Genomic DNA, 18,374 nt, shown 5'->3' on the forward strand with positions numbered 1-18,374 from the left:
CAAGCCAAGGGTGTAGAGAAAGAGTAGTCTTAGTCCGTTCCAAGTCATAACCGGAGAGTCAGAAACGTACCAAATCCAAAGGTTTCTAAACAGTAAGAATCGTCCTAGTCTGTTCCAATTTTCAGAGGGTTAATTTACAAAAGAGATAAACTTTATCCGAGGAGTTAACTAATCCGAGGACTGATCGCTATGGCGGTCAGAAAGAAACTGAGGGAGAAGACACCCAACCGCCGCTAGAGGGTACTGCAGTCACATGCAAGTGGTGGTTCCTGGCATCGCGAGGAGCTACTGAATTCTGCCTGAAGCTGGTCTGCGCAGGTGCAGAACCCCCAGATCTTGTGTGTATTCTGTGAATGCAGCTTATTACAGCCATAAAGAACAATGGGGAAATTCAAAACATCCCATTGTTCCCCATGGTAGCTCCTAGGGAGACTATGGTTGGGTGGTAGGGCATGATGGGTGGTACCTACTACCCAACCCACATGAGCAATGGGCAAGCGGGCATTTTAAAACAAATTTTTAACCTTTTCCCCAAAACCTCAATAGGATCCTAAACCACTAAGGACTATAGCATAATCTCAATTCAAATGGAAAAATATAAGCAATGATAAGGGGTGGGCATGACATAATCATCATCCACAGTGTAATCCAGCCAGGACACCATCTTAAAAGATCACTGAATGTTAAACCCCAAAGGGCCATGTCTCAAAGTTTCTACCCCTGCTTAAATCACTGGTGTTTCTATTAAGGAGATAATATTTCCTATTAAATCAGCAGCCTTCCCCCAGAAATATCTACCCAGAAAGTTGAGAAGGCTGAAGGAAAGGGGAAGGACCATGCACTAACCTTGGTTCCCTTGGGTCCTACAGGCCCACGTTCCCCTGGAGATCCAGAGAGGCTCCCTTCTATCGCATCTGTCTGGAAACACATGGATAAATTAATCCACTAGTCTAGATCTCTCTCCAAAGTAATTCTACACATTCTGAAGTAATTCTATGAACTCTTAACTAATTCTATGCATTCCCATCCACATCTCTAATACTCAAAAAACATTCATTTCTGGAAACATACCTTGATAGCATATTACTTGAGGAAATAGGGCCTTTTGCAAAATTAAGAGTTGTGAGTTTGGAAAATACATTTATTTATTTAACACACTTATATACCACCAACATTCAAATCTCTAGGCAGAGGATTATCTGATTTCACACCCTGAACAAAAACAGAATCTTTTGCATTGCAGCATTCATAAATGTTTGCTTGTTTCCAAAAGATAATACAAATGGTTCTCTGCCATATATACACCATTTCACACCCTAAAAACTAATAGAGCTGCAGTCCGTTAGCCTACCCAACTACTGGTCCCATGCAGTTTAGGGTCCATTATTTCCCCTAGACACAGACAAATTATTTGCATATACGCTGAAACTGAAGGGTCTGTAGTACCCCAAACCTGTTTTAGATTTCAGTTCTGGTAACTGGGAGATCTTGTGTTTGCTGGATCTGTCAGTTTTTCTATGTCCATTTCAAAAGCCATGATTATGACTGGAATTAGCCCAATAAATGAAAGCCCAGGTAGAACCATATTAAGTTCAGGAGCAAGAATGGAGGGAGATTGACCCTGCACACGTTGATGGGCACTTATATGTTACCCAGTGAGTGCTATCCACTTAAGTCACTAGAGAATAGTGAAGCCCTGGACTCAATCAGAAGTTGAGACATATCTAGCAGTTGAGCCAGAGCTGTCTTCTGAGGTCTTGTACAAATTCAGGGCAACAGGTATCAGGTACAAGCTCAAGTTTTGTTTTGTTTTTAAAAATCCTAGTTAGAAATGGAGCCATTCATCAGGAAAAGTAAAAGAGCAGCAGAGGAAGCACTGAGGGGTGGATGGGGTCCACCTGCTCAAGCATCATCTCATCTTGAATTGCCAAGCCAAGGAAGGTGGGCATTATTGTCCAGACCAAGGCATTTGTAGTCACATGGAAGAAGCCAAAAGGAATGAGAAGCAAGAGAACCTGCATCTCTCCAAATTCTCTTTGGACGTTCAAAGCTGGAAGCCTCTCTGATGAGGTCCAAGACATTCAGGATATCACTCAAAACCAATGACCAACAGCCCTGTGCCCTGTGACTTATTGCAAGTTCAGCATCCAAATAAGGCTGATGAAAGGTGATGTTCAGGGTCAAGGGTGTAGCTATAATTGAGCGAAGGGGTTCAAAGAACCCAGGTCCCCCAGCTCCTGAGGGCCCCCAGCTCCATCGCTCCCTATTTCCCTATTTTCTTGATTATCTCCCTCAATCCGAAGGGCTGAAAGAAAGAGGGGCGAACACGGGCCCCTTCTCCTCTAGTTATGCCCCTGTTCAGAGTTGAACAAGTCACTTACCCTGGGTCCTGGTGGCCCTGGAGGGCCTGGTAAGCCATCTCTGCCCTAGGAACAAAAGATACAGAGTAAAGATCGAAGACACAGCTTTTCTGCCAGATTGATGATCCAGTTCCTATCTTTAGTTAGACAGGACAGCAGACTGTGTGCACCAACTCCTAGAGGCAGGAGATACATTAAGAGTATGGAAAGACCAGCCTACAAGTATTGACCAGGACTAACTACACTTTACAAGCAAAATGCTTGCAACAGAGCCTTTGCTATCATTTTTGTAAAAAGGGGTTTCAAGCCAACCCTTCCCTGCCTGCTGCTGCTGCTCCTCCAATCCAAATCACACCTGCAAGTGGTTACTACAGTGCAACAGGGTTCCAAACTTGTGCTGAGGTTTTATTTATTTATTTAACATATTTTTATACTGCTTAAAACTTATGTCTCTGGGCAGTTTACAACAAAATAAAAACAACATTAAAACATTAGTTAAAAACAAGAAATTTAAAATATGACAATTTAAAAATTTTAAAACAATATTCTAAAACAACATTAAAAACAATCAAAACAGTATCAGCTAAAAGCCTGGGTGAACAGGTGCATCTTTAAAGACTTTTAAAAAGTTGTCAGAGATGGGGAGGCTCTTATTTCACTAGGGAGCGCATTCCAAAGCCTCAGGGCAGCAACGGAGAAGGCCCGTTCCTGAGTAGCCACCAGACGAGCCGGTGGCAAATGCAGACGGACCTTTCCTGATGATCTCAATGGGAGGTGGGGTTCATAACGAAGAAGACGTTCTCTTAAATACCCAGGGCCCAAGCTGTTTAGGGCTTTATAGGTTATAACTAACACCTTGTATTTTGCCCAGAAACATATCAGCAGCCAGCGTAACTCCTTCACTACAGGAGTAATATGGTCTCTCCTAGATGATCCAGAGACCAGCCTGGCTGCTGCATTCTGAACCAACTGTAGTTTCCGGACTACATACAAGGGCAGCCCCACATAGAGTGCATTGCAGTAATCCAGTCTGGAGGTTACCAGCAGATGTACCACTGTTTTGAGGTCATCTGTCTCAAGAAACAGACACAGCTGGCATATCAGCCGAAGCTGATAGAAGGCACCTCTGGCCACTGTCTTAACCTGGGACACCAGAGAGAGACTTGGATCCAGAAGTACCCCTGGACTGCGTACCTATTCCTTCTGGGGAAGTGTGACCCCATCCAGAACAGGTAGATCAAAATCGTCTCCCGAGTTTTGACCTTGCACAATGAGTACCTCCGTTTTATCTGGATTCAGTCTTAGTTTGTTATCCCTCATCTAGCCCATTACTGACTCCAGGCAGGCATTTAGGGAGGTTATGCCCTCTCCCGATGATGCTGACATGGAGAAATAGATCTGGGTGTCATCAGCATACTGATAGCACCCTGCACCAAATCTCCTGATGATCTCTCCCCGCAGTTTCATGTAGATGTTAAACAACATCGGAGACAATATGGAGCCCTGAAGGATACCATACAAAAGTTCAGATTTTGAAGAACAACAGTCTCCAAGGGACACCACCTGGAACCTGTCCGAGAGGTAGGAGTGGAATCACCACAGAGCAGTGCCTCCCACTCCCAACCCCCTCAGACGCTCCAGAAGGATACTATAGTCGATAGTATCGAAAGCTGCCGAGAGGTCCAAAAGGACCAACAGAGTCACACTTTGTCTATCAATTCCCAGTTGGAGATCATCCATTAGGCCGACCAAGGCAGTCTCCACCCCATAGTCAGCCCAGAAGCCAGTTTGAAATGGGTCTAGATCAGGGATTCTCAAACTTGGGTCCTCAGGTGTTATTGGACTTCAACTCCCATAATCCCCAGCCTCAGTGGCCTTTGGTTGGGGATTATGGGAGTTGAAGTCCAATAACACCTGAGGACCCAAGTTTGAGAATCACTGGTCTAGATAATCAGTTTTCTCCAAGACTGCCTGGAGCTGGGAGGCCACCACCCTCTCAATTACCTTGCCCAACCACGGAAGGTTGGAGACAGGCCTGTAGTTGCTCAACTCTGAGGGATCCAAGGTAGACTTCAGAAGTGGTCTAATAGTTTGCCTCCTTAAGACTAGGAGGCATCCTACCTTCCCTCAGAGTATTAGCTTTGAATTTCTATTGTTTTAATATTTCTATGTAGCTTGGGGTTGTTTTATGATTGTATGCAACTCTGGAGACTTTCAGTAGAAAACTATTAAAACAAACAAACATGAGCTTAGAATCCTGTGTGGGAGAAGGCATTGGGGGTGGGATTTAGAGCAGATATATAATATAGATAATAATCCATCCCTAACAATAAAAGTTCCTCTCAGTTCATCAGTTACTGTTGCTTGTGTTCACTCTTCTTCCACTTTCTGACATGCTTGCTTGACTTTCTTCTTTCCCTTTTTCTTCTCCCTTAGGCCTCTCTCTGTCATCAGCTTCCCCTCCCCCTCCAAATGTCACCAACTAACTTTCCCAACATCCTATGGCCCTCCTTTCACTTGCTCTATTCTAGAATATCATAGAGCCAGTTCAGATGAACGCTAGTCAACACTCACGATGAGGATGGGGTCTTGCCAAAAATGTGTCTGTCCTGGTGTCACTGCAGGACATCCCCAATGTGCTGTCAGGGTGTCCTTTAATCATGTGAGAGGGCTGTTGACTTGTATTGCCCCTCTACAAGAGCTCCAAAATCCAGGCTTTGAAATGCATGTAGAGGGATGATTCAGATGAACGCCCCTCTCACATGATTAAGGGACACTCTGAAAGCTTATGAATGCAATGACATCAGGACATGAGTACTCTAGGCATGTCCCCATCCTCATCATGCTGGCTGGTGTACAGTTGTCTGAACCAGCTCATAGTGTGACAAACCCCAAATCTCAGATTTAGCTCACGAGTGACACCAGGAGTGTCTGGGATTTTGACTCCCCACAATGCACACTGAAAAAGTACATTTCTCATCTTTTGTTATTTAGTGGACTCAGCATCCCTTTTTCCTAAAGAAGGACTAGTCCAGTCTAGACACACCATTACTCATGTAAGTCAAACCCCATTTACAAGGAGGTACCATAAGTTTAGGGAAAATCCTAAATTCATATTGGCCAGAGAACTAGGACACATCAGAGATGTGCTGAGCCTTCTCATTGAACCTAAGAGCATCTACTCCTGGAAAGCGTGGAGGACCTTCCCTCTCTTTAGTTCCTATAATATATGAGCTACCAGCCTAAGAAAGCTGTTTCCACTTTCCACCTCTGATTTGAGGTCTAAGACCTGGAGACACTATAGGTATTAACAATCCCTCAGCTAAGGACCTACCTAACTGCAATCTAGATGGACTGGAAAATGCAGGAACAAGAATCTTACCTTTTACATATGCATGAGGAATCTAGTCCTCTCTCCAACAGGGTACTCACATTACCACTATTTCCATTAAACAACATTGTATGGAACTCTGTGTATGTGAACATGCCCACTACCCAAAAAACAAGTTGTAGAAGCTCTGACATAATGAAATCTGCAATCCAATATCAAAACCAGCAGCAACAACAATTACATCCAACATACAATTCATAACCCCATAGCACCACTCACCTTTTCTCCCTGAGGCCCCTTCTCACCTCGATCACCCTGGAATAAGAATTAAAAATAGAAAATAAAATAGCATCTCCAGCAACTTTAGCTCACTGCTTAATTTTTTTTTAAAAAAATTGTAAATTAAAACAAAATTCTAGCAATCTTTCCAGGGAATTTGAAGGTTGCATGTAATTCCTTTGTGTTTTGTATTTACTGTGGATGTTAAAAAAATTGCTTTTACATCTGTTGTGTCATTTTATAACTTTAAGGTGGACGTTTGCAGGGTTTTTGTTTTTTTAAATAAAGCTTGAGTAGATTTCTTTTTTTAAAAGTAAGTGGGAAAGTCAGGCAGAATATTGTGATCTGGGCACATTTCCCCACGGTAATCCCACAAGAGACTCCTCCTTCCCTCCTACACACCATGCCCGATTTTGCCTCATCCACTCATGCCAAGATTAGGAGGACCTGATTGAGTCAGAAAATGCAGTCCTGCAGTACTTTGGACTATAGAGCCTCCTAACCACATTTGGTACTTCTCAATTAGATAGAAGCCACAGTTGCCCATCTCACTGTACTTACCTTCTCTCCAGGTCTGCCAGCCTCTCCAAGTTCTCCAGCCCGGCCTGGCAAACCTGGAATTCCAGGTTTCCCAGGCTCACCTGGTTGGCCAGGTGGCCCTTCTGGTCCCCTCTCTCCTATGGCACGTCCTATTGGACCTTGTGGACCTGGTGGGCCTTCAGAACCTTTATCCCCCTTTGACCCTCTCTCTCCAGGGAAGCCAATGAGACCCTGCAAGCAAACAAACAGTACAAATCTGAGTAGCTTCAAATCAGCCTTTCCTGTAGTGCATGCTCAGAGATATAAATACCCTGTGGGGCTCTGTCAAATGCAGCTCACCATGGGAATCTGGTAATGGGAGCAGAATCTGACTCCCTTCTCAGGGAGACTTGCAACATTTATCCCATAATTTAATATTTTTTGTCACAAAACCAGTGAATATGTTTCCTGGAATTTTTGGACAGTTGTTTGTTAACTTTTTCATTAACAACAACAACAACAACAACAACAACAACAACAACAACAACGTGGTTCAACTGACAAATTCTAATCGGAATCCATTTTTCACATTTATTTCAGTGCTAGTTTAAATGCAGGCCCACTGACACTGGATTCAAGACACTATTCCAAATGAGCTTAACTACATTGATGTAAGAGGTTTGCTTATGTTTTCCCCAATGTATACCTGCAGAGAGGACATGGGACTACAGCTCAAACTCACCTCTTTGCCAGGTGCTCCCCTTTCTCCTGAATCTCCTCTTTCACCCTTCTGGCCCTTTCGGCGGTCAGGGACAGGCAGGAATTGATCAGAACTCCCATCATAGGCACCAGTGATCTCCCGCAGTAAGGATATCTGTAAAGGAGGGCAAGCAAGTTTGTCCACTAAATTAAGGAGATGAGGCAGAAAATGTCTACTCTCAATCCAAAGTGTAAGCATTTATGAGTACAGAATATCATCCAGATCCTTCTAAGCCTTCTAAAGAGGTGAGAAAATCTATCCAACTCCTATTGTGTTTTCCATGCTATCATTTATGTCTACACATAGCAAAACAGGAGGTTATAAATGAAGGGTTTGAGGCATATTTTCAAATGCACTGAGAATCTTGATTTGCATATTATTTTTTACAATAGTGAGCCTGCATGGTGAAAAAAGTAAACATTAGCAACAAAAATAAGTGCTTGCTCTGGCCTGGGTCATACATCATAGGCAACTCTCCACCCCACAACTAGTGTTACCTTTAAGGCGTGTGCACATGCCTGCACTCACAAGTTTTTTGATGTCCACTTAGTTAATTTTATATCCCGCTCAGGTTAAATTAGGAAGGCCCCACTCTGAATGCATGCGTGCACAAACTGCCTTGATATTCCTGCCCAAAACAAAACTCATTCTGAACATAGATGAAAAAAATTGGAGAGAACACTGCCCCCAACCCCATTCTGGGTGTTTTTTGTGGGGGCAGAGGCAGTGATGCTCAGTCCCAGCTCCTTTTCAAAGCCCTTCCCCCTTAGAAACACAAAGCTGTGAAATGGCTGGTGGGAAAACAAAAGAGGTTGAGGCAAGTTTCCACTTCAGAATGTTTTTATGTTTTCTGGGTGTTTATGTGGGAGGGGGACTGGTGCTCAGTTTCAGCTCCTTTTCAAACTCCTTCCCCCTCAAAATCAAAAAGGTGTGAAATGATTGGTGAGAAAACAAGAATTTTATACACCTTTCCTCCTCAAAAGCAAAAAGGGCTTGTGACTGTCTTGAGGGAGTGTTCTTCAAGGTGATAGATTCCCCACTCCTTTTGTTCAAGGCTCCCCCCATCACCACAGAGTTCCATTACATCTGCCCACCTGCTTGTCTGTTAACTATCTATTAACTCTTAACTGTCTGAGCTCACAAACATTCCATTACACTGACCAATATGGGGACAGTTGGCGGGGGGAGGGGGGTTATGTATTTACTACATTTTTATACCACCTTTCTGCCTTGACAAAGGCACCCAAAGCGGTTTACAAGATTAAAAGAGGCAAATAACAGATTAATTAAAACACTGTCTCAGGCTGTTGGTCTTTCCAGGAGCTGAGGACAAAAGCTCCCTGGCCTGGGTGCATCCTTTCCTGCCTCCCTTTCAGGGGGTTCCCCCCCCCCCTTAGGTTTTTCTTCAGATTTCTTGAACATCAACATATCTGTGGGTCACCCTGAGTCTGGCAGTACTTCTCACTTGTCCTCAGGTGCTTTAGTTCTCTGTCCATAAAGACCCCACATTTCAACACTTTCAGAAATGGTATATAGATATTTAGATCCTACTTTGCTTTTCTGATTAAAAAACTTGAGGTTCCTCTAACATTTAAAAGAATGAAACAAAAATGGATCAACCAGGCCAGTGGGTGGGCCTCATTGTCACCTCTTCTTCTGCTGCCTCTCGCGGCAGGCATGTTTGCTTGGAAGTGTATAAGGATATACACACAGCACATAATCAATCTATGGAATTCTCTGCCATGGGATGTGGTGATGGCCACTAGTTTGGATGGCTTTAAAAGGTGCCTTTTTAATTCATACAGGACAGGTATATCAATGTCTACTAGTCTGATGGCTGTAGGCTGCCTCCAGCCTCAGAGACAAAATGTCTCTAAATACCAGTTTCAGGGGAGCAATAGCAAGAGAGAGGGCAGGGCATGCCCTCACCTCTTGCCTGTGGGCTTCTCAGAGGCATCTGAAGGGCCACTGTGGGAAACGGGATGCTGGACTGAATGGACCTTGGGCCTGATCCAGCAGGGCTGTTCTTATGTTCTTAAGGATCCACTCGGACGCAGACTGAGATTAGGCTTCTTACAGCAAGGAGGAGGAGAGGCAAGGCTTCCTAGCACAGATGGATGTTCCACAGGACCAATAGGTCCTGGGGAGCCAGTAGAGCTCCATCTGTGATGCTGGCTACCCACTGTATCTCCAACAGCAGAGGGAGACAGTGCAGGGCCTCTGAAATTAGCAAAAGGGTTGGGTGGGTTCATATGGGAGAAAGTGGTCCTTAAGGTATCCTGGTCCTAGGTAATTAAGGGCTTTAAAGGTTTACACCAGCATTCTGAACTGAGCCTGGAAACATTTTCTTCCACCTGCCTGATTGCTCACTTGCCAGAGACAGGACTCATGAGAGATGTGCACAGACAAGCTTAGCTTGGATGTATGCTGGCGGTTGTGACTCCTCATTCATACCTTAATACCGTAGCTTTCTAGGGCACGTTCAACGTTCTAGACAAAGGGAGAAGAAAAACCATCAGCAACATGTGAAAAAAGACCACTAGAAATAAACACCAAATGTCAAAATATCCAAGCTGTGCCTGATAGGAGGGTACTATCTGCTCTCCTTGTCTTCTGTTCCCATGGGTGCTATTATCCCCATTGTGACATCCCAACAGAACAGAGCGATGTCACCAAGAAGTAAGAGCAACAGCATACATCCTCAACCATGCTAGTTGAGTCCACACCATATAGATCTCTGTGATGCCATGCCTACAGTACATATGAGCTATTTGTATATGAGGTACTCTCTGAGGAAGGAAACTCCATCTCACATGGGAGGTTGCACAGGTGGGTAGTGCTGCTGTGGTGTGTCTGGGACAGGACTATCTATCCTGTCAGCTCCCTACCTTCCATTACAAAAGTGTTTTTTCAAAGGTGGGCTTGTTCTCCAAGTGGTCAACTGGAGAAACATGCAGATAAACCCTGATAACAGCCATGGGGAGGCACAGTAATGTCACAAAATCAAATAATAGGAAGAGACCAGCAAGCTATTTGGTCCAACCCCCTGCCCAAAGGCATTCACTCATTTTCCTCAGATAAGCCAATGCAACTCTCAACTTAGTGTGCCACACACATGGAGCAGATAGACTGCAGAAAGGTGTAGGGGAAAAATAGCAGTTCAGTCCCCAAACAGCAGAGCAAAACCATTTCAGTGAGAAAGCAGCAAAGCAAGAAGGCTTGAACTTACAAATTACAGATTACAAATCTGAAAAGGCCTGCAGCTTATTTCAACTGTAGCTCATGGCTGAAGAAAGAGACCAAAACAAACAGCCATTTCTGGCTGCAACCTCCCATGTGAGATGGAGTTTCCTTCCCCAGAGAAAATGGAGACTAATACTGGAAGAACAAAGAGGGGAGGAGTCCAGCACTTTTATTCATGACTCTAACCATCCCCACCCCACCATGGTCACTATGAGACATTGCAGTTGAGAGCTAATGCTGCCAGGGTACTAGCTCCAACATTCCTTCTCATTGGCTCATGCTGCACTCTATAAGTCCCAACTTCTCTCTCAAGGTTCTGAAACAATCCCTGGGCAATGGCTTAGTTAGCACATCTGCCACTTGTTCACTTGGACAATACACCAATTTTACAAGTCTGTTTCCCACACATAATATTTTGTTTCAATATGTTTTGTTCTAAATTTAATTCTCTCCATTTGTGAGATCTAGATCGGAGCATTGGTTATTCACTGTGAAGGCTTCTTCTGGTTGCTGAGGTCAAGGCCATCTCTACGGGTTATCCTCATCACGTGCTCCAGGGGCAGGACTTAAATTAATTAGCTGAAGAAAGACCCGGGCTGAGGAGGATGACCCTGCCCAGTTCTTACAAGCCCAGTAGAATGCAGCAGAAAAGGTATTACAGGTAGAAGAAAGGCAAAGAGAAGAGAGACCCCCAGTGTTCAAGTCTGCAGGTGGCGGCTCCATGCTATGCCGAGATCAGAAACGTCTCCCCCAGACGCAGTCCAGAACAGAACAGGTGGGTCAAGATGGCCTTGACCTCAGCAACCAGAAGAAGCCTTAATGGTGAGTAACCAATGCTCCATTCTCGGTTGCTGGGGTCAAGGCCATCTCTACGGGACATACCAAAGCTGTACATCTCGTGGGAGGGACTGGACTAGACTAATCCTGGGGGAGAACGCTCTGAAGGACACGTTGGCCAAACTCTGTCTGGGCAGAGGCGAAAGTGTCCAGCTTGTAGTGCAGCATGAAAGTTGATAGATTCTTCCAAGTTGCGTCCTTGCATATTTCATGTAGAGGAGCGTTTGTAGAGAACACGGTGGATGCAGCTGCCACTTGAGTGGAATGAGCTGTGATCCTAGCTGGGGGTCGCAGTTGCTGGGATTCATATGCTGAAACGATGCAGGCTTGAATCCATCTAGCGATGGTAGCTGCGGTGACCGCCTCACCCATGCAGACCGGTAGGTAGGAAATGAACACAGCCTTGGACTTCCTGAAGGAAGTAGTCCTCTTTATGTATGTTTTAAGGCAATGCCGGACATCCAGTTTATGCCACAGCTTTTCTTGGGCATAAGAAGGGTGTGGACAGAAAGTAGGTAGGAACACGTCCTGAGAGAAATGGAATTGTGATAGGACTTTAGGTCTGAAAAAGGGGTCCGGGGTGAGGTGAACGGAGTCCTCCATAAACACACAGAAAGATTTATGAATCTACAAGGCCTGTAGCTCTGACATGCGTCTGGCGGTAGTGACTGCCACGAGGAAGGCTAACTTGAAGGAAAGCATTTTAAGGGAGATTGATTTGATAGGTTTGAACGGAGTCCGTTGTAGAGCCCTAAGGATGGTGTGTAAATCCCAAGAGGGAAAACGGTGAGATGTCGGAGGCGATAGCAGCGTCGCTCCACGGAGGAAATGCTTAAGGAGGGAATGAACAAGCATAGACCTATGAAAGTGGCCGGCAATCAAGCCAATCAGCGATGCCGCTTCTCTCTTCAAGGTGTTGGCCTTGAGCCCCTTATCCAGCCCCTTCTGGAGGAACTGTAGAAGGTGAGTCATAGAGGCCATGCCCTTCTTGATATGATGGTGGGAGGACCAGCGTAGGAAGGCTCTCTAGGTGCATTGGTATATTCTGTTAGTAGAGTCTCTGCGTGAGGCCAGGATAGTAGTGGTGATGTTCTGGGGGAGCCCCTCCTCAGCTAGAATCCTCCGCTCAGTCTCCACGCGGCTAGCTGAAACCAACCTGGATCTGGATGGTTTACTGGTCCCTGAGATAGGAGGTCAGGGGATACTGAAAGGTGCCAAGGTTCTATGACACTGAGATGGAGGAGCTCGGTGAACCAGTGGCGACCGACGAGGCCAGTGAGGTGCCACCAGTATCACCTCGGCCTTCAAGGTCCTGATGCGTCTGAGGAAGCGTGCCAGAAGGATAGGTGGAAATGCGTAGAGGATTCCCGGAGGCCAGGTTGCGGACAGGGCGTCTGTGTCCTCCGCGGTTGTGCATGGAAACCTCGAGATGAACCTTGGGAGCTTTGCCTTGATGGGGGTTGCAAGGAGGTTGACCTCCAGGGTCTCCCACCTGTGTGCCAATTGATCGAAAACGTGGGGGTGTAGGGACCACTCACCCAGAAGGAGGTCCTCTCGGCTGAGCCAGTCCACCAGAGAGTTGAGGTCGCCCTTGACATGATGTGCTGTTATGGAGAGGAGGTGCTCCTCCACCCATGAGAGTAAGAGGATCGCCTCTTGCTGGAGTGATCTGGACTGAGTGCTCCCCTGTCTGTTCATATGGGCCTTTGCCGTTGTACTGTCTGTCTTCACGCAGACATCCCTTCCCTGAACTATGTTCTGGAAGCTGAGTGCCAAGCGAATGGCCCTGAGCTCCATCCAGTTGATGGAATGCATGCGCTCCAAAGGAGACCATCGACCCTGAGCAGAGTGTTGGAGACAGTGGGCTCCCCATCCTCTGGTGCTGGCATCCGTGGTTACTATCAGGCACGGACAGTCCATGTATCGTTTGCCCTTCAGGATGTTCTGGGGTGCCAGCCACCAGAGGAGGGAGTGACGTACCGGAAGAATCAGCATAACTGGCCTCTTTAGAGAGATGGCTGTCTGGTGAGGCAGGAGAAACCACTGAAGGGTTCGAAGATGGAACTTGGCCCAGGGAACAGACTCGAGTGTGGCAACCATAAGACTCAAGATTCTTGTGAGAGACATCAAGGGTACTGCATGGGAGTCCAGTGCCTGTAGGATTTCTGAAGTCAGGAGAAGAAATCTGTTGTGTGGGAGAAACAAACGATCCTGCTGAGTGTCGATTATAACTCCGAGATGACGTAGGCGATGTGCAGGGACTAGTTGGCTTTTTTGAGCGTTGATAATAAAGCCGTGGTGCTGTAGAGTGAGTAGGGTAGCCTGCAGATTGAAGGAGGCTAGAGCCCTGGAGCGAGATTGCAGAAGGTCGTCTAAGTACGCAAAGGCCCTGATCCCCTGCAGGTGAAGGTGCACTAGGAGGGGGGCCAGGACCTTTGTGAATATCCTGGGGGCTGAGGACAGCCCGGATGGCAGGGCGGTGTATTGATAATTGATGCCTGCGTACTTGAATCTCAGGAGGGGTCTGATGACTTGGTGGATCGGGATATGGAGGTAAGCCTCCTTCAAGTCCACTGAAGAGAGAAGATCCTTGTGATGGAGGGATTCTGTGATGGCTCTGAGTGTCTCCATCCAAAATCTGTTGTACCACACCCACTTGTTTACAAATTTTAGGTCCAGCACCGCTCAGAAGGAACCGTCCTGCTTTGGCACTGTGAATAGAATAGAGTAAACACCCCTCCCCCACTGGTCCTAAGGGACCCACTCCACGGTTCCAATATCCACGAGGTGTTGAATGGCACGGGTCAGGTTTGAGTGTTTGGTAGAAGATTTTGAGTGCGGGGTAGGTAGGAAGCTGGGGAGAGAGGGCCATTTAACTCTATTCTGTAGCCTTGCTCAATCACATTGAGCACCCATTTGTCTGTTGTGGTCTGCTCCCAGGCGTTCAGGAAGGCAGAGAGGTGACCTCCCAGGAGCGCCTGGCACAAGTCATAACTGTTGCTTGGACTGTTTCGCCTGAGAGCAAGGCTGTCTATTTCCCGAGGTTCTGGAAGGGAAATGCTGCCAGTTCCAGGTTCCTCGCTGTGGCTTGAGGTCCTGATCCTAGGGCCGAAAGGGCTGGAAGGGCCGTCTAAATGCTGGCTTGTCCTGTTTGCAGGATGCGGAAGGCATGGTCTTCCGCTTGTCAGCGGATTCCACAAGGACTTCTCGGGGGGCAGCCTCCCCGAAGAGTTTCTTGGCGTTGTAAGGTACCGCCGCTAGGTTAGCCTTAGAGGTGGTGTCCGCTTGCCAGCCTTTTAGCCATAAATGCCTCCTTCCCATGACTGATGCGGCAGAAGCTCTAGAAGAGAATCTTATGGCATCAAGAGCAGTGTCTGCCACAAACGCCTGGGCCTTCTGCAGCTTCACCAGCTGCTGCCTAAGGCGGGTAGGGTCCGTTTGGGGGTCAGCGAGGAGGTCATCGATCCAGAGGAGGCTGGCTCTGGCGGCCATGGATGCAGCTGAGCGTAAGAAGAGTTGTCATGTACCCGCTTTAGGGCCATTTCTGCTTTTTTGTCAGATGGATCTTTGAGGGAGACTTCTCCATCTCACGGAAGCAGGGAATTTGAGACCAGCTGAGCCACTGGCGCGTCTGTATTTGGAGTTTTCAGAAGAGACACTGGTTCCTGTTGAAGAGAGTAAAAACGCACTGCAGCTGCCATGGGTTTGCACACCAGGGCAGGTAAGGCCCATTCCTCCCTAATGCTCTCAGTAAAACAGTCAGGCAAGGGGAGAAGTATGTCCTTAAGTTTCACCTTGGGGAACACTAAGTCAACCTTAGAAGAAGGGGTAGAGTCAGGTTGAATCTTGGATTGTAAGCCTATAGTTGTAAGGATTTTTTGTCAGCAAGGGGTTAAAGTCCTCTGGGTCAAACAGGCATTGAGAGACATGAGAGGGTTCAGGCTCCTCGCCCCCCGACCATTCGCCCTCCTCCTTATCCAAAGGGGTAGCTGGCATCTGTGCCTCCTCTCCTGAGTCCATCTGAACCTCCTCCATGTTAGAGCCCCCACCAGAGACTATAGGTCTGGCATACTGTAAGGGAAATGTGGGTTTACGTTTTAAGGGGTCTGGATCCCCAGAATCTCACTCTGAGAGTTCGGAAGAGTGAACCCTGGTGGCCTGAGGGAAAGAGGACATAGATTGTTTCAATGAAGCCTTCGTGTGCTTCTTTTTCCTTTTGGCATTTTGGGGGGATGGAGGTGGGGGCTGGACTCAGAGGACTCCTTAGAGGAAGATTCCCTTTTCCTCTTTCTGGATCGTTTTTTACGCTTTTGGGGGTGCAATTGCAAAAAGGTATCCACCATAGTGTTTTTGAGCCATGCTTGCCATTCTGGGGGCATAGAGGCAGGGGATGCAGCAAACGGAAACCCCGTGGTGGAGGTACCCCGCCCCCCTTGGGCAGAGCTCACCACATTTTGAAGAGTTGGTGCTGTGGAGACCTCTGTGGCAGCAACAGCAGTTTTAGGGGGTTTTTCGGCATGGGCGCCATCTTGGATCACGGGGGAAGGCGCTGCTTCCATAATGGCCTCTGATCTCGCTCTGCTCTCCCTCTGCTGGGGCAGTGGAGGAATCGCGGGGCACCTAGCTGCTGAGTTGCTCCGCAAAACTCGGGGAGGAAAGGGTTCCGCCGTCTCACCCGGGCCAGAGGAGGTCTGCTGAGCCATTGCGAGGCGCGTTCCAGTGCTCGAGGGCAGGAGACATGCTGCGGCCGAGGCCGGATCCCCTTTGGATGGTGCTCCCGCAGCCCGCGGGGCGGCGGGGGAAGAGACGAGCCGGTGCTCTAGTGCCCTTCGGAAAGTCTTTCTTCGGCTTCCCCGCAGGAACGCAAATGTTTAGAGACGTTCCTGGTAGCTCCATACGGGGTGGGGGGGGGAGTAGAGGGGGAAGCAGGGAGACAAACATTTTTTGCAGGAGAGGTGAGCAGAAGGAAAACAAGCCACAGTGGGCATGAGAAAATAGAAAAGGAGAAAGCTGCAGAAGGAAAGGGCTAGAAAACATGGAGTGAAGAAAAAAGCTTGCCTGGAGCTACGCAGGACTGAAAGAACTGGGTGGGGTCATCCTCCTCAGCCCGGGTCTTTCTTCAGCTAATTAACTTAAGTCCTGCCCCGGAGCACGTGATGAGGATAACCCGTAGAGATGTCCTTGACCCCAGCAACCGAGAAGTAGCTTAGATTATCCTCGAACATCTCAGTGGGTTTTGGTTCATCTATGTTGAAATCCAACATTGGCTTGTGCAGCCATGCCACATCTTAACATGCTTGAGTGGCAGGTACATATTCTGCCTCAGTAGATGAGAGAGAGAAACTATTGATTGCTTGCAGCTACACCAACCGACTGCTCCACCACCATAAAAGTATACATAACAACTGGTTGACTTCTGGTCTGTTTGATCCTCAGCCCAGTCTACATCCATATAACCTAGCAGGCAACTTTAATTATAGATGGATTATCCATTTTAGGTACCTGCCTAGTCTCTTTACCGCAGTCCCGTCATCTTTGCTGGGTATGCTTACTTTCCTACTCAAGATTCCTACAGATGCAACTATATCTGGTCTTATAACTTGTTATCATAGCTACATAGAAAAGTTTTCCAATCGCTGTCCTGTACTCACTGTTGTCTGGCAGAAATTCACTTTCCTCCTTCCTTATGAGAGCACCTTTCTTATGAGGCAAGGCTATAACAGCTGGGGATTTTAGTTTAGAAAAAAGACAACTACGGGGAGACATGACAGAGATCTATAAAATCATGCACGGTGTGGGAAAAGTAGATAGACATTTTTCTCCCTCTCACATAACACTAGAACCAGGGGTCATCCCATGAAACTGATTGTCAGGAAATTTAGGACCAAAATGGAAGTACTTTTTCACACAATGCATAATCAACTTGTGGAATTCTCTGCAATGAGATGTGATGACAGCCAACAAGCTGGATGGCTTTAAGAGGGGTTTGGATAACTTCATGGAGGTGAGGTCTGTCAACAGTTACTAGTCAGAGGGCTACAGGCCACCTGCAGCCTGAGAGGCAGGATGCCTCTGAATACCAGTTGCAGGGGAGTAACAGCAGGAGAAAGAGCATGCCCTCAACTCCTGCCTGTAGGCTTCCAGTGGCCACTGCGGGTGGGCCACTGTGTGAAACAGGATGCTGGACTAGATGGGCCTTGGGCCTGATCCAGCAGGGCTGTTCTTTATTTTCCTATGGAGAGACAATATGGAGACTAAACACTGGAAAAACAAAGAGGGGAGGAGTCCAGCACTTTTATCCATGACCCTAACCGCCCCCCGCCACCAGAGGTCACTATGAGACATTGCAGCTGAGAGCTGATGCTGCCAGAGTCCTAGCTCCAACAAAAGTTACCCAGGGAACAAAAATATCTCCCTGTGATTCATGCAGGCAAGCTGTTCTACCTACTTCAGAAGAACATCCTCCCTGCCCTGCTCAATGTCTATAGCCAATATAAGTTGGGGGAAATAATCCTTGCATGTGTGGTCTTGCTGTCAGGACTTCAAGACGAAATTATGTGCTGGTAGCTCACCTGTGCTGTCCCAGGCTCGCCTCGTGTCCCACGATCCCCAGGTCTACCCTAGTCAAATGAGGGGGGAAATAAAAAAACAAAACAGAACAAGGATCATTGTGTGTAGAAACGAACAGAGGTGCACCTAGGTAATTTTGGAGCTTAGACCTAAAGGCCTTTGGAGGGCCCCCCATCCACAGTATTATTAACACATTTTTAACACAACCACACCACCCAGGACAGTCTAAAAAGGATTTCGGAGCCCCCAGGGGGTGTGGAGGCCTGGATTTGAGCTCAGAAATCCAGGGGTGAGAGCGCTTCTGGAGATAGCACTCCCAAAACACATGGACACTTTGGTTGTCACACACTTTGATTGTCTCATAGACAGTACAACTGTGGGGGAGCAAATGGGTAGTGTTACAGATTCTCTGCCACGCTGCAGAAACATTTCTTCCTGGAGTTGAGTGGCATGAGCACAGTTTACAGGCAGATAC

At 47.1% G+C, this 18,374-nt stretch overlaps 1 protein-coding gene across 10 annotated transcripts in view; it reads right to left on the bottom strand.

The window, feature by feature from the left end:
• The window catches only part of COL7A1 (collagen type VII alpha 1 chain), a 216,234-nt gene that overhangs the window by 90,250 nt on the left and 107,610 nt on the right, over positions 1-18,374 (bottom strand). For all 10 annotated transcript variants that reach the window (XR_008316932.1, XR_008316931.1, XM_053299561.1 and 7 more), the window contains 7 exons: positions 17,902-17,949; positions 9,704-9,739; positions 7,232-7,363; positions 6,532-6,741; positions 5,971-6,006; positions 2,382-2,426; positions 847-918 (listed from right to left, as the gene is read on the bottom strand). Coding sequence is in view for 8 of the 10 variants with exons in the window: in XM_053299561.1 (XP_053155536.1) it covers positions 847-918; positions 2,382-2,426; positions 5,971-6,006; positions 6,532-6,741; positions 7,232-7,363; positions 9,704-9,739; positions 17,902-17,949 (579 nt within the window). In the remaining 2 variants the exon portion in view is untranslated. The remainder of the gene's footprint in view (positions 1-846; positions 919-2,381; positions 2,427-5,970; positions 6,007-6,531; positions 6,742-7,231; positions 7,364-9,703; positions 9,740-17,901; positions 17,950-18,374) is intronic.

Source organism: Hemicordylus capensis, chromosome 2 (assembly GCF_027244095.1).
Source record: "Hemicordylus capensis ecotype Gifberg chromosome 2, rHemCap1.1.pri, whole genome shotgun sequence".
NCBI classification, from domain to species: Eukaryota; Metazoa; Chordata; class Lepidosauria; order Squamata; family Cordylidae; genus Hemicordylus; species Hemicordylus capensis.